General features: G+C 51.0%; 1 protein-coding gene across 1 annotated transcript in view; it reads right to left on the reverse strand.

The window, feature by feature from the left end:
- Positions 1-16,715, reverse strand: part of FAM227A (family with sequence similarity 227 member A) — a 49,804-nt gene that overhangs the window by 30,323 nt on the left and 2,766 nt on the right. The window contains exons 3-5 of the mRNA XM_036300250.1: positions 12,331-12,432; positions 11,702-11,806; positions 6,804-6,927 (exon numbers count right to left, since the gene is read on the reverse strand). Coding sequence (XP_036156143.1) covers positions 6,804-6,927; positions 11,702-11,806; positions 12,331-12,432 — 331 coding nt within the window. The remainder of the gene's footprint in view (positions 1-6,803; positions 6,928-11,701; positions 11,807-12,330; positions 12,433-16,715) is intronic.

The following is a 16,715-nucleotide window of genomic DNA, read 5'->3' on the forward strand; positions in this document are numbered from 1 at the left end:
CTGAAAACTGCCAAAGAGGACGAGAGGCAGGAAACAGAAGACAGAGGCCTCTGAGCTGCCCCCTGCTGGTCCCGGGGAGGCTGGGCTTCCAGCAAGTGCCATCTCCATCCCACGGGCATCCTCTCTAAGAGGCTTTGGTTTCCTCATCAGGAAAATGCAGATGGTGACGCCCACCCTGCCCTCCTGACAGCGTGGGTGTGAGGATCAGATCACAGCACAGACAAGGGACCCTAGGGCGTGCTGTGCAGAGGTGAGGGCTGTGCAGAGGGGAAGGCTGTGCAGAGGTGAGGGCTGTGCAGAGGGGAGGGCTGTGCAGAGGGGAAGGCTGTGCAGAGGGGAGGGCTGTGCAGAGGGGAGGGCTGTGCAGAGGGGAAGGCTGTGCAGAGGGGAGGGCTGTGCAGAGGGGAGGGCTGTGCAGAGGGGAAGGCTGTGCAGAGGGGAGGGCTGTGCAGAGGGGAGGGCTGTGCAGTGGGGAGGGCTGTGCAGAGGGGAGGGCTGTGCAGAGGGGAAGGCTGTGCAGAGGGGAAGGCTGTGCAGAGGGGAGGGCTGTACAGAGGGGAGGGCTGTACAGAGGGGAGGGCTGTGCAGAGGGGAAGGCTGTGCAGAGGGGAGGGCTGTACAGAGGGGAAGGCTGTGCAGAGGGGAGGGCTGTACAGAGGGGAAGGCTGTGCAGAGGGGAGGGCTGTACAGAGGGGAAGGCTGTGCAGAGGGGAAGGCTGTGCAGAGGGGAAGGCTGTGCAGAGGGGAGGGCTGTACAGAGGGGAAGGCTGTGCAGAGGGGAGGGCTGTACAGAGGGGAAGGCTGTGCAGAGGGGAGGGCTGTACAGAGGGGAGGGCTGTACAGAGGGGAAGGCTGTGCAGAGGGGAGGGCTGTACAGAGGGGAAGGCTGTGCAGAGGGGAGGGCTGTACAGAGGGGAAGGCTGTACAGAGGGGAAGGCTGTGCAGAGGGGAGGGCTGTGCAGAGGGGAAGGCTGTGCAGAGGGGAGGGCTGTACAGAGGGGAGGGCTGTACAGAGGGGAGGGCTGTGCAGAGGGGAAGGCTGTGCAGAGGGGAGGGCTGTACAGAGGGGAAGGCTGTGCAGAGGGGAGGGCTGTACAGAGGGGAAGGCTGTGCAGAGGGGAGGGCTGTACAGAGGGGAAGGCTGTGCAGAGGGGAGGGCTGTACAGAGGGGAGGGCTGTACAGAGGGGAGGGCTGTGCAGAGGGGAGGGCTGTGCAGAGGGGAGGGCTGTACAGAGGGGAAGGCTGTGCAGAGGGGAGGGCTGTGCAGAGGGGAGGGCTGTGCAGAGGGGAGGGCTGTACAGAGGGGAAGGCTGTGCAGAGGGGAAGGCTGTGCAGAGGGGAGGGCTGTGCAGAGGGGAGGGCTGTGCAGAGGGGAAGGCTGTGCAGAGGGGAGGGCTGTGCAGAGGGGAAGGCTGTGCAGAGGGGAGGGCTGTACAGAGGGGAGGGCTGTACAGAGGGGAGGGCTGTGCAGAGGGGAGGGCTGTACAGAGGGGAAGGCTGTGCAGAGGGGAGGGCTGTGCAGAGGGGAAGGCTGTGCAGAGGGGAGGGCTGTACAGAGGTGAGGGCTGTTCAGAGGGGAGGGCTGTGCAGAGGGGAAGGCTGTGCAGAGGGGAGGGCTGTACAGAGGGGAAGGCTGTCCGGGGCGGAAGGCTGTGCAGAGGGGAGGGCTGTGCAGAGGGGAGGGCTGTGCAGAGGGGAAGGCTGTACAGAGGGGAAGGCGTTGTAATGTTTGTTTTCACGCCTGTCGCCTCTGCTTTTATTGGACTATGAGCTCGCTGAGGGCAGGTCTGATTTCTCGTTCCACCTCCTGTTCTAGGGCTGACTGTTGGACCTGGAACATGAAAAACAGGGATTTGGTAGATTTTATTCCACATGGTATCACACTCAGCTGAGTGACAGAGGGGTTCGCCCCAGGATTTGATGGTGATGTTTACGGGACGAATGCTCCCCTTTTAAGGAAACCATGTGTTTCAGAGTCTTGGCTTCTCGGAACCTGAACCCGCAGACATGAGAGGGACTCCACGGTCTCCCTCAGTTCTTTGGTTTGGGAAAGAAAAGACCCAGGATTAGCTGAGAAATGTGTCTCAATGCACAGCTGTTGTCTCTGTTGGACGACGTAAGTAGACAGGAGGCTTGTTACTGGGAATGGATCAGGAAAGGGAGGCACAGCCTTGGACAAAAAGGGGAATAGGAAGGAGGGACAGAAAGTCAGGGGATAGGAGGCAGAGTGGCAGGAGGGCCAAAGACCCAGCTTTGCCTGGTGCTGAATCCCCCATGTGTTTGCTGTTGAATTTCTTGGATCCTGCAGATGCCGAGAAGATTAAATGGGCGTGTGGACTATTGTCCTTACAAAGGTCCGCTTGCAAGTCTGGCCCTTAGCTGGCCTCTGGGATGGACCTTGACTGGTGAACATTTCCTTCCACTGATATAAAACTTTCCCTAACTATAGAGAATAAATGGATAAATTCTGAGAAACATACAACCTACCAAGACAAAATCATGGAAGAAATAGGACATCTGAACAGACAAATGAGTAAGGACAAAAGCCCAAGACCAGATGGCTTCACGGATAAATTCTAATAAAATTTAAAGACGAACTAACTCCAATCCTTCTCAAGTCCTTCCAAAAAATTGGAGATGAGGGAAGTCTCATTATAGAAGACTAGCATTATCCTGATACCAAAGCCAGATAAGGATACCCTAAGAAAAGAAAATTATAGGCCAATATCTCTGATGAATATAGATGAAAAAATTCTCAACAAAATACTAGCAAACAGAATTCAAGAGTATATTAAAAGGATCATACACCACGATGAAGTGGGATTTACCCTTGGGATGCAAGGAGAGTATGACACACACAAATCAATAAATGTGATACATTATATTACTAGAATGAAAGACTAAAAAGCACACGCTCATCTCAATAAATTCAGAAAAATCCTCTGGCAAAATTCAACATCCTTTCATGATAAAAACTCTAAAAAAAGTGGGTATAGAAGGAACATGTCTTAACATAATAAAGGCCATATATGACAAGCCCATAGCGACATCATACTCAACAGTGAAAGGTTGAAATATTTTCTTCTAAGATCAGGAACGAAACTAAGGTACCCACTCTCACTACGCCTACTCAACACAGTACCAGAAGTCCGAGCCAGAGCAATCAGGCAAGAATAAGGAATAAAAGATATCCAAACCAGAAAGGAAGAAGTAAAATTGTCTCTTTTTGCTGATTACTTGGTATTACATACAGAAAACCCTAAAGATTCCACAAAAAAACGGTTAGAACTAATAAGTAAATTCAGTAAAGTTGCAGGATACAAAATCAACACACAAAAATCAATTATGTTTTTATACACTAACAAAAAACTATCAAAGAAATAAAGAAGACAACCCCATTTACAATAATATTAAAAACAGTAAAATATTTAGGAATAAATTTAGCCAAGGAATTAAAATACATAAGACTATAAGACATTGATGAAAGAAATTGAAGATACAAATAAACAGAAAAATATCACATGTTCATGGATCAGGAGAATTAACATTATTTAAAATGTCCATATACCCAAATCCATCTATAGATTCAATGTAATCTCTATAAAAATTCCAAAGGCATTTTTCACAAAAATAGAAAGAAACTATCCTAAAATTTGTATGGATTCACAAAAGACCTTGAACAGCTAAAACAATCTTGAAAAAGAACAAAGTTGGAGGCATCACACTCTCTGATTTTAAACTATATTACAAAGTTACAGAAATCAAAACAGTATGGTACTGGCAAAAAACAGAAATCCACAGACACACAGATCAATGAAACAGAATTGAAAGCCCAGAAATAAACCCACACGGATAGAGTTAACTAATATTGGAAATTCAAGTGTCATAGCCCAGTGACACTTATTTCTCCAAGAATAATCGATGGAGAAAGGACAGTCTCTTCAATAAACGGTGCTGGGAAAATTAGATATTCATGTGCAAAAAATATGAAATTGAAACCCCTGTCTTACACCACTTACAAAAGTCAATTCAAAATGGATTAAGGACTTAAGTGTAAGACCTGAGACCATAAAACTCCTGGAATACAACCTAGGGAGAAAGTTCTTTGACATTAATTTTGTCAATGATTTTTTTCACATTACACCAAAGGCACAAACCACAAAAGCAAAAATAAACAAGTGGGACTACAGCCAACTTAAAAGCGTCTACACACAAAAGAAAACAAAATGAAAAGGCAACCGACTGAATGGGAGAAAGTATTTGTAAATCATTTATCAGATGAGGGGCTAATATTCAAAGTATAAAAGAGCGCATACAACTCAGTAACAAAACAAATAATCCAGTTAGGAAACGGGCAGAGGACCTGAATTGACATTTTTCCCAAAGATACTTAAAATGGCCAATAAGTACATGAAGAAGTGCTCAACATCAGTAATCACCAAGGAAATACAAATCACCTGTATGCATATATGCATAGCCCTGGACACAGACAATAGGGTGGTGAAGGCCTGGGATGGGGGGAAGGGTGGACTGGAGGAAAGGGTGGGGGGGGGGAGACATATGTAATACTCTCAAAAATAAAGATTTTTTTAAAAAAAGGAAATGCAAATGAAAACCACAATGCGATGTCACCTTATAGCCATTAGAGTAGCTATTATAAAAAAGACAAGAAATAACAAATGTTGGCAAAGATGTGGAAAAAAGGGAACTCCTGTGACCCATTGGTACGAATGTAAATTGGTACAACCATTATGGAAAACAGTATGGACGTTCCTCAAAAATTTAAAACAGAATTACCATGCAATCCCAGCATCTCACCTCTGGACACATACCCAAAGGAGTGAAATCACTGCCTGAAGAGATATCTGCACCCCATGCTCAGTGCAGCACTAGGACCATAGCCAAGGCATGGGGCCTGAATGTCCATCCACCGCTGGATGTGTGAAGAAAGTGTGGCATATACACGCAATGGAATGTTATTCAGCCACGAAAAGGAGATCCTGACACTTGTGACAACATGGACAGACCTTGAAGACACTATGCTAAGTGAAGTAAGTCAGACAAAGACAAATACTGCATCATCTCACTTATGTTTAGAATCTTAAAAAGCTGAACTCAGAAGCAGAGAGTAGAAGGGGGGCTGCCAGGAGCTGGTGGGTGGGGAAATGGGGAGGTGTTGGTCCAAGGGTATAGGCTTCCAGCTATAGGAGGGACAAGTTCTCAGCATTTGATATCCATTATTGTGACTATAGTTAACAATACTGTATTGTCTACTTGAAAGTGGCTATGAGAGTAAATCCTCAATGTTCTCATCATAACCACCACTACAAAAAATGGGAATTATGTGAGGTGCAGGATGCGTTAGTTAACCTTGTTATGGTAAACTCTTAGCAGTATATATGCGTATGAAGTCATCACATTGTACCTGAAACTTACACAGGGCTACATGTCAATTACATCTCAATAAAGCTGGGGGGAAACATTTTCCCTAGTGCAGCGGTTCTCAACCTGTGGGTCGCGACCCCTGAAAATACATCCTGCCTATCAGATATTTACATGACGATTCAGAATAGTAGCAACATGACAGTTATGAAGTAGCAACGAAAATAATTTTATGGTTGGGGGTCACCACAACGTGAGGAGCTGTATGAAAGGGTCGCGACATTAGGAAGGTTGAGAACCACTGCGTGGACAAGAGGGCGCCACTGTGCCTCGGCTGCTTGTAAATGATGTGGCTTATGCTGAACCTCTGCTCTTCTGGAATCTGGGGCATGTGGACAGAGGCGGCTGCACGGCCAGCCCCCAAAAGTCTTGGGTGCTCTTTCTCTAGTGGGATTCTGGGCAGGAACGTCACAGGCAGGGGGCTACATTTTCGTTGCAGAAGGAGAGGGTTCTGCATAACTCCTCCCGGGAGGGAGAGAGCATGCGGAAGCCTCACGGACTCCTCCCAACCCCGACTGTCTTCTCCCCTACGATCCGCTGTGCATCCTACCACGTCGCTGTCATACATCTCAGCCATGAACACACCGGTGAGTTCTCTTAGCAGGTCTCCTAATGGGGGAGTAAGCTTGGAGACCGCCAGCACAGCAGGAAATGTGACAGGAGCTTACTTAGCAGAGTACCTGGTGCACAGGAACCTCTCGGTAACGGTGGCTTTTAGTGACCTTAACAATGTCTGCGCTGAGCCCTGGCTGGTGTGGCTCGGTTGGTTGTCATCCTGTGCACCGAATGGCTGCCAGTTCGATTCCCGGTCAGGGCACATGCCCCGGCTGTGGGCTCAATCCCCAGTAGGGGGCGTACAGGAGGCAGCCAATCAATGATTCTCTCTCATCATTGATGTTTCTATCTCTCTCCCTCTCCCTTCTTCTCTGAAATCAATAAAAATATATTTTTTAAAAGAAAGGAAAGCAAACGTCACACTGGCGCTGTGTGTGCTGCAGACAAGGGGAGACTATGCTGTTGGACCGCCAGGCCTCACTCAGGCAAGGGCTGTGGAGGGTGGGATGCTCTAACCGGCAGACGCTTTGGGTTCCTGAGTTCTGGGTCCATCAGCTCACAGCACAAAGGCAGCTTGTGCACAGCAAACGGGGCTGCGCTCAAACCTGAGGCCGGCAGATGCGGCTGGACACAAGCAGGGGACTAGGAATGGCTCAGAGCTGTTCGGAGGAAGCAGGGAAATTGGCACCCGTGGCTCTAATGTCAAGGAGAGGAACGGACAACCGCCTCAATGAAGGGATGGCAAACAAGAACACACTCAGGTGGGAAGAGTATTTCCAGAATTGCTTTCCAAGCCACCTCTTACCTGAAATCCACAGGCTCATGGTGTTACAGATATAAGACTTGAATTCGTGTGTGTTGAGCCAGGACTGTGGGAAGCAGGAACTGAAGCTGGTGTACAGGCCTTTACTCAGAAGCGATGGCAACCTCTGGGAGCAAGCAGAGCTTAGGCAACATTCTAGACATTTCTAGACCCAGAAAAGAGCCCCTGACATCAGAAAGGACTTGTGATAAAATTCTCTACCTGATGCCTGGCCGTTGTGGCTCAGTGGTTGAGCATCAACCCATGCACCAGGAGATCATGGTTCGAATCCCGGTCAGGGCACATGCCCAGGTTGTGGGCTCCATCCCCAGTATGGGGCATGCAGGAGGCAGCCGATCAATGATTCTCTCTCATCATTGATGTTTCTCTCTCTTTCTCCCTCTCCCTTCCTCTCTCTGAAATTAATAAAAACATTTATTTTTTTAAAATTCTCTACCTGACAGCAGGCTGCCTTCCTCGTTATGAGTGGAGCAATTTCCCCCTGCACTGCCCCACAACCTGGTGAACTCCTTCCCCTACCTGGGAGCTATGCTGGTCAGCAACCCTTCCACTAGCCCCTTCTGCAAGCAGCCGAACAGTAGTCCAGAAGGTGACAAGATACCCGTGACCCCCAGAAATGATACTACTCACTGGGGTTTTCCTGTGCACAGGTGGTACTGTCATTTCTTAACTATGCTGGAGCTCAAATTACACATTTATATTTGGCTTTAGTCATTCACCATCCTATCTAATAAAAGGCCAATATGCAAATTGACTGAACGGCAGAACAACCGGTCACTATGATGCACACTGACCACCAGGGGGCAGATGCTCAACGCAGGAGCTTCCCCCTGGTGGTTAGTGTGCTCCCACAGGGGAAGCGCTGCTCAGCCAGAAGCCAGGCTCAGGGCTGGCGAGCGCAGCAGAGGTGGCGGGAGCCTCTCCTGCCTCTGTGGCAGTGCTAAGGATGTCTGGAGAGGGCCTAAGCCATCAGTCAGACATCCCCCGAGGGCTCCCAGACTGCGAGAGGGTGCAGCTGGGCTGAGGGACCCCCCCCCCCGAGTGCACGAATTTTGTGCACTAGGCCTCTAGTTATAACATAAGCACTTCTCCAAGTTATTATAAACTCTTTGGGATTCTTTTCCCAATAGTAACTTTTATAATATTACTAGAGGCTTGGGGCATGGATTTGAGCACCAGTGGGGTCCCTTGGTATGGCCTGCGGTGATCAGGCCGAAACTGGCAGTCTAACACTGCCTGCCACTCCTGCCTGCCGCTCCTGCTCATCCCAGCCCTACTGAACCTGCCGCTGCCACTGCTCGGTAGCCTCACTGCTGCTCCGCTGCAGTCTCAGGACTGCGGCAGCCAGCTGTGAGCCCTGCGTCTGGCACCCGTTGGTCAGCTGAGTGGTGCTCCTGCTGTGGGAGCGCACCAACCATCAGGGGGCAGCTCCTGCATTGAGTGTCTGCCCCCTGGTGGTCAGTGCGCATCACAGCAACTGGTCGAGCGGTCGGCCGGTTGCTTAGGCTTTTATATATATAAATGCTGAGTGGCCATATCAAAATTACCTAAATATCCCCCATTGTTTTCTAGACTTTGCATTACAAATTATGCTGAATAATAATTTTTATTTGTTAAACTACCTCACTGGCACATATTAGACAGTCAAAATTGCTGAATGAATGAATGCATGCGTGAATAAAAGCAGCTTTTCCTGTATATTAAATATGTCTTCCAAAAGATGGTATGGTAATACTATTAATTATAGCAATTCTGATATATTGGGGGCTTATTGTGTGCTGGGAGATATATCAGATGCCTTACAAATATCATCTCAGTTAATCCTTAGGACAAGTCAGTGAAAGGCATTATTGTCCCCATTTTATGGGTGATGAAACTGAGGCACAGAAAACCTAAGTGAATTGTTAAGTGGTCACTTAAATAGCTTAAGTGCCTTACAGCACAATTCACTCCCCACTCGTCCTGTCCTGCCGGGGTCCAACCCCAGCAGGTCCAGGGGTCCCCAAAGGTGTGGACGGAGTCGGCGAAGAAGGAATGACACGGAGACAGCGTTCAGTTGATCAGCAGCCTAGCCAGGATCTCTAGCCAAGTTCTGGTCAGGATCTCCAGGGAAGTTCTGGTTCAGGATCTCCAGCCAAGTTCTGAGTCCATGTTCTCTTGCTAGGTTCTCCAGCCAGGTTCTGCAGCCAGGTTCCCTCGCTAGGTTTTCCAGCCAGGTTCTGTCCAGGTTCTCCAGCCAGGTTCAGTCACCAGGTTCTCTTGCCAATTTCTGTAGTCAGGTTCAGTCCAGGATCTTTTGCCATGTTCTCTCCAGTGAAGTTCTTCTGTCTCTAGGTTCTGAGGCCAGTTTCTGTCCAGGATCTTTTGCCATGTTCTCTCCAGCGAAGTTCTTCTGTCTCTAGAGAACGTTCTGTGTAGGTTCTGTGCCTAGGTTCTGTCTCTCAGTTCTAAGTTCTGAGTTCTAAGTTCTGTCTCTTTCTGTCTCGTTACATCTGTATTTATACCAGTTGATTCAATCCTATCAATCTCTATTACAAAGGTTAGGGCGTTTCTTATCTCCATTCCAGGGAGTAAAGATTATGTAGCTTAAGCATGATTGTTCGTAGTTAAAGTGATTAATTACCCACCTGGCACTTAGTTAAGAGGTTTTATTCCCTCCCTAACTTCAGGGGAAAATCCCTACCTGGGGAAACAACCTTTCTCAGAGACCTTGGTTAAAACACATAGTGCCAAGAAGGTGAGCAAACATATTAAGAACAGTATGTCATATATGCCAGGCCCCTTGAAACAGCAAGGATGGACTGGCTCCCGGCACTGTCCGAGTGCCATTTCCCTATATCCTTTTTAAAAATATATATATTTTATTGATTTTTTTTTACAGAGAGGAAGGGAGAGGGATAGAGTCAGAAACATCGATGAGAGAGAAACATTGATTAGCTACCTCCTGCACACCCCCTACTGGGGATGTGCCCGCAACCAAGGTACATGCCCTTGACTGGAATCAAACCCGGGACCCGTCAGTCCTCAGGCCAACGCTCTATCCACTGAGCCAAACTGATCAGGGCTGCCTATATCCTTTTAATCTGTGCTTTCTAACAGGTGAAGAGGGTATTGAATTATTATTGTTTTAATTCCTATTTTTTATTATTGTTAAAGATGAACCTTTTCCCATTTGTATTTCTTCTCTGGTAAATTTCTACTTTATGTACTTTGTCCATTGGTCTGTGGGGTGTTTCATTTTTTTCTTATTGATTTACAAGAGGTTTTCATGTTGTGTGACATATGGTACCAGTATCTTTGCATAGTTTCTCATTTGCCTTTTAACTTTGTAACTTTTTAAAAATTTATGTAATTAAATCAGTTGATATTTTCCTTTATGGTTATTTGGGGTCATACTTAAAAAGTCCTCCCCCACCCCCAAATCAGGTAAATATTCACTCAGATTTTCTTCTAGCAATCCTTTTAATATATATATACATACTAGAGGCCCAGTGCACGAATTCGTGCACAGGTGGGGTCCAGCTGGCCCAGCCCCAATCAGGGCGGATCAGGGCCGGGCCTGTTGGGAGGAGGAGACAGTGGAAGGTTGGCTGGCCAGCCTGCCCTGATCAGGGCCGGGCTGGCTTTGTGGAGGGGCCTCAGGTGATTGGCCGGTGGGCCATGCCCCCGATTGGGGTGGAGGGGGCCGATTGAGGGCGGGGCTAGCCGTGGGAGGGGCCATGGGAGGTTGGCTGGCCAGCCCCACCCCCAATTAGTGTGGGGCCACTCGGGGGCGGAGCTGGCTGGGGGGAGGGGCCATGGGCTGATGGGGTGGTGGGGCTGATTAAGGGTGGGGCTGGCTGTGGAGAGGGACTGCAGGAGTTTGGCCAGCTGGCCCCACCCCCAAATGGGGTCGGGTGGCCAATCAGGGGCCAGTGGCCTGGGGGAGGGGCCATGTGTGGTTGGCCAGCCAGTCCTGCCCCTGATCAGAATGGGGGGGCCCATCAGGGGTGGGGTCTACCTGGGGGACAGGCCACAGGTGGTTGGCCAGCAGCCCTGATTGGGATGGGGCCAGGTGGGGGGTGGGGCTGCAGGAGTTTGGCCGGTTGGCCCCACCCCCTATTGTGGTGGGGGCGGCGATCAGGGGTGGGGTGGCTCAGGGGAAGGGCCTCGGGGGTTTGGCTGGCTGCCCTGCCCTCGATTGGGGTGGGAAAGGCCAATCAGGGGCAGGGCCAGCTGGGGGGAGGGGCCAAGGGAAGTTGGACGGCCAGCTCCACCCCCCAATTGGTCTGGTTCACTGGCTGCAGTGGGCATCATAGCGACCGGTTGTTCTGGTCATTACGGCATTCTGGTTGCTGGCTTTTTATATATATAGATATTCATATATAAAAAAAAAATGTGTATATTCTACTTTTTTTCTTTTTCTTTTATTTATTTTATATTCTACCTTTAATTTTAAAATTATAGGCTTATTTAAATACTACAGAAATATATAGAATAGAAAAGTAAGTTCTTAATCCTTATTTCTCAGAATATAACCATTGCTGAGAGTTTGGTGAATTTTTTCCTGGAGTTTTTTCTATTCACAGGCACATTTAAGTATACATATATATTTTTAACATAGACTTGTATAAATTGCCTTGTTTTTCACTTAAAATCTTTCCCAATCAGTAGGTTTACAGTTGTATGTGCTGAACAGTTTATTATTGTACTATTATTTATTAATTATTGTATTATTTTCCACTCAAACAACTGTAAACCTACTTTGGCTCCACCCTGTATATACAGACCTACGTCCTTTTCCTAACTGCAGCATTACAAGTCAGTGTATGAAGACATCACAGCTTACCGATTACTCCCTCCCTTATGTGATTTTTTTCCAAACAGAGGGTGACACTCACGTTTAAGATAGCCTCTTCCGAGTGGGGCCGGGCCCCGCGGGACAGCAGCGAGGCGTACTGCCGGGATATCCGCTCGATCAGCTTGTTCTGGACCTCCCTGTTTCGCTACCAGGAATAAAATCCGAGCAGGAGTTATTACAGTCTCTTGTTGAAACAGCCAAGGGCTGAGATTCTTAAATAAAATTTTCTCTCATTAAAAAAAAATCGTTTCCTCAAGATATTTAACTTATTAATAGTTAGGAAGTAATCGTCATTTTATATGATTTATGAAACAGGCACAGCAGGGCAGAGTGTTGAAGAAAGCACCCTGGCTCCGGGCCAGGACGTCCTGACTTTCCCCCCGCCCTGCCCCTGACCAGCCCTGCGACATGGAACAGTTACTACAAGTCAGGGCAGCTGCAAGGGGCATAAGGACGGGGCATAAGGACGGGGCATAAGGACGAGGTCGGGTAAGGAACCGGGGCGGGGGGGGCGTTGAGGAAGGGGGGGTGAGGAATGGGGGGGGTGAGGAGGGGGCTGCAGAGGCAGCCCATGGAGTTCGAGGGCCGTCAGCCCACGGTGAAGGGTCAGGGTCTGAGGCACAGGGAAATGCCCTGGGCATGGGCGAGAAGCCATCAGCTCGCATTTACCTGGTACCTTTCATGGAAGATCCACCAGAAGCTATCCAGCCACATGGCTCGTACGGGAGGAGAAGAGAGAAACTTCTCTAAGTCTCTATGTGAACAGAAAAACTTGAAAAGAAACAAAATTCACATTGTTATTGTTGCTGCTGCTGCTTTTTAATTCACCAGGAGCCACCGTCAGACTCGTAATCATCTCCACTCAAAACCTGCCTGCCCTCCTGGCCCCACGCCTGGTTGTTGTTACAATCACACCGTTTCCCACCAGTCATTTTTGGAGTCGAGTTAAAAAAATAACAACATCCAACTTTATAGTGAATGCTGACTACTTGCCTTGCCAGATACTTTCACTGGTTCTCTGCTCACCCCTAATAACCACAGGAAGCTGCGTTAACAGCTCCACGTTACAGACGAGGAAACCGGGGGCTAGAGCGCTGAAGTCACGTGCCCGAAGTAATACAGCCAGCAGGCGGCAGGGCCAGGATCGGAACTCACAGCTCTAGATAAGGCTCCCTGCCCTCACCTACACCCAATTAACAGTCATCAATGTCGGCAAACAGAAATGATACAAAAGCACATCCCTGGACCTTAAGATTCTGCTGAGTTAGCTGTAAGCACACGGAATTCTAGAATTATCGGTGAACTCTGAGGAACAGAAAACCCAGCCTCCATCACCACGCAGCTGGGTCCTGAACCTCGTGCCGACTCCCCAGCCGCTACCGCAATCATGCGGGAATCTTGTTAAATGCTTACCATGCACCTGGCACCGGGCTGTGCGGGTTCATTCCTTACCTCACTTTATGCTTCACAGTCTACCTGAGTGGTAGGTGCTATCATTTACAGAGGAGGCCAGTGAGGATCAGAAGGTTAAGATTCTGGCCTCAGCTCGCACAGCCCGGAGGCTCCAAAGCAAGCAGTGTGCCCCCAGAGACGGCACAGGCTGCCATGAGGAAGGGCAGAGAGAGCTCACCCTGCCACCCTCCTGGGTGCAAAGGGAGAGAGGCACTGCCTTCAAGCCTACCCGTCAGCCCAGGGCATCGCGCACTGATCAGCAAGCCTCCCGGCAGCCAGCAGCCCTCTGAGCCCCGTGCCTGACTGTGTCTGTCGCCATCCCTCACGTTCCCTCCCAGAGGCAGTGGTGCAGTGGGAAGAGTGCAGACTTTGGTGCCAGGCCGCCTGGATTCGAATCCAGCTGGTATGCTCGCTAGCTGTGACCCTGAGCCACGCTACTGAACCGGGTGTGCTCAGAGTCCTCGTCCCGAAAAGGAGATGATGGTGAGGACTAAACAAGTGACACATACAAAGTGCCCAGAACAGTGCCGGGCACCTAGGACTTGCTAAAAGTGTGCCCTGCTGCTTATTCATACTCCTGCTCCCTTCACAGGATTTCATGTCAGCCCTACAACAGACCCTGGGATGGCCACTAGCGATGGCTCTGAAAGGGTGGGGTGGGGGTGGAGGGAGAGCAGGGTGGAGGGAGAGCAGGGTGGAGGGAAAGCAGGTGTGGATGGAGAGCAGGGTGGGGGGAGAGCAGGGGTGGGGGGAGAGCAGGGTGGAGGGAGAGCAGGGTGGAGGGAGAGCAGGGGTGGAGGGAGAGCAGGGGTGGAGGGAGAGCAGGGTGGAGGGAGAGCAGGGTGGAGGGAGAGCAGGGGTGGAGGGAGAGCTGGGTGGAGGGAGAGCAGGGTGGAGGGAGAGCAGGGGTGGAGGGAGAGCAGGGGTGGAGGGAGAGCAGGGGTGGGGGGAGAGCAGGGTGGAGGGAGAGCTGGGTGGAGGGAGAGCAGGGGTGGAGGGAGAGCAGGGTGGAGGGAGAGCAGGGGTGGAGGGAGAGCAGGGTGGAGGGAGAGCAGGGGTGGAGGGAGAGCAGGGTGGAGGGAGAGCAGGGGTGGAGGGAGAGCAGGGTGGAGGGAGAGCAGGGGTGGAGGGAGAGCAGGGTGGAGGGAGAGCAGGGGTGGAGGGAGAGCAGGGGTGGGGGAGAGCAGGGTGGAGGGAGAGCTGGGTGGAGGGAGAGCAGGGGTGGAGGGAGAGCAGGGTGGAGGGAGAGCTGGGTGGAGGGAGAGCAGGGTGGAGGGAGAGCAGGGGTGGAGGGAGAGCAGAGTGGAGGGAGAGCAGGGGTGGAGGGAGAGCAGGGGTGGAGGGAGAGCAGGGTGGAGGGAGAGCTGGGTGGAGGGAGAGCAGGGTGGAGGGAGAGCAGGGGTGGGGGGAGAGCAGGGTGGAGGGAGAGCAGGGTGGAGGGAGAGCAGGGTGGAGGGAGAGCAGGGTGGAGGGAGAGCAGGGGTGGAGGGAGAGCTGGGTGGAGGGAGAGCAGGGCTGGAGGGAGAGCAGGGTGGAGGGAGAGCAGGGTGGAGGGAGAGCTGGGTGGAGGGAGAGCAGGGTGGAGGGAGAGCTGGGTGGAGGGAGAGCAGGGTGGAGGGAGAGCTGGGTGGAGGGAGAGCAGGGCTGGAGGGAGAGCAGGGCTGGAGGGAGAGCAGAGTGGAGGGAGAGCAGGGTGGAGGGAGAGCTGGGTGGAGGGAGAGCAGGGCTGGAGGGAGAGCAGAGTGGAGGGAGAGCAGGGTGGAGGGAGAGCTGGGTGGAGGGAGAGCAGGGAAGAGGGATAGCAGGGTGGAGGAGAGGGTTTGAGAAGGCAAATGAAAGTTAGGGATGGCCCCTGAGCAGGATGGAAGAGGGTCCTTTTTCAAAGGCAAAGGTACCAATTTTCCTCCAGTTTCCTGGAAACCAAAGAGAAGCAGGGACTGGCATCAGCTATAAGGCTAACAGCATCCCAGGAGACGCGCAGGTTTGCTTGGGATTGGGGCTAAGGAAACATTTACAACGAGACCTCAAAATGGGACATTCAGTCATGCCGTAGTCACTGTCCTCACCCACACAGGACACAGGATGTGAGCACGTGTGGCTGTGCCTGCCGAGGGTCAGAAGGACATGGGTTGGAAGGTCACATAGGAATAGTGGATCCAGGAAACACACAATCCATTTAAATTCCAGAAAGAAAAAGGAAGACGGAAAAAACTATAGTCTTCTCACTCAGAGAACACTGGTAAGATCCATGCATGGTTTCACCCGAGTTTCCCATGTGTGTGGGTGCGTGCACACACGCGTGTACACACGCACATGTAACACTAGTGGCCCAGTGCTGAAATTCGTGCATGGGGGGCGGGGTGGAGAGAGATGTCCCTCAGCCTGGCCTGCACCTTCTCCAATCTGGGACCCCTCGGGGGATGTCCGACTGCCGGATTAGGCCCGATCCCACAGCGGCAGTCGGGCATCCCTCTTGCAATCTGGGACCACTGGCTCCTAACTGCTTGCCTGCCTGCCTGCCTGATTGCCTCTAACCACTCTGCCAGCCAGCCTGCTTGCCCCCAACTGCCCTCCCCTCCTGGCCTGATCGCCCCTAACCACCTCTGTCTTGGCCCCACCACCATGGCTTTGTCTGGAAGGTCTCCTGGTCTAATCAGCATATTACCCTTTTATTAGTATAGATTGTATCTAGAGAATTTACATGCTGGTATGTTTTATCCAACAACACAGTATGGCACGTTAAGATGCTCCCTTTATAAACATTCATTTTAATGGCTAAGTATGATATATATACCAAAAATGGCTGTACTGTAATATTGTTGATCACTAAGCTCTCTAATCACATTGATGATAAAACTACCATTTTTTGGAATTTATGACTAAGCGCTTTTATTCACATCCTTATTAAACTTCACAAATTCTTCAAGTTAGAGGCTGCGGTTCTCCCTATTTTTCAGAAGACCCCAGAGCCCAGGGAGCCACTGAGCCACCAGGTCCTGCCGCCCGGCTCCTGCTGCCACAAACGACACGTGTGGACGCCTCGGTCCACCTTCCTGGGGAGCACACGATGCTCCGGGTGCTGCTGCTCCCCATCCCCGCTCAGCGCAGCTGGGGATCAGGCACCACACCCAGGGTGGCCCCTGCCTGGCCCAGCGGCCAGCAAACTCCACTGTCACACGGGGCAGTGACTGGCACAAGCAGGCCATCACTTTTAGGAAGTCTGAAGGCAAAACACAGAGGAAGGAGGCCGACGGAACTAGAGACCTAGGTGGAGAGAAGGCAGCAGGGAGAACTCATGAAAAAAAGAAGAAGAGGAAGAAAACAGAGGGGAGAGAGAGGGAGAGAGGGGGGGAGGGGAGAGAGAGGGAGAGAGAGGGGGAGGGGGGCGGGGGAGAGGGGGCAGGTGAAGCAAGCAGCAGTGATGGATGACCAGGCAGGAGCTGAGGGGACGACGACCGAGCTGCTTTGGGGACAGGAGTTGTGCCGGGCAATGAGGCGCAGCCGTAGGGGTGCCAAGGCCTGGCCGTTTTCTGGGCTCCCCCCCCCCCCCCCCCCCGCCACCTGCTTCAACCATCCCCGCCTCCTGAGCGGCCAGCGCCTGC

This window comes from Myotis myotis, unplaced genomic scaffold, assembly GCF_014108235.1.
Source record: "Myotis myotis isolate mMyoMyo1 unplaced genomic scaffold, mMyoMyo1.p scaffold_m19_p_3, whole genome shotgun sequence".
NCBI lineage: Eukaryota > Metazoa > Chordata > Mammalia > Chiroptera > Vespertilionidae > Myotis > Myotis myotis.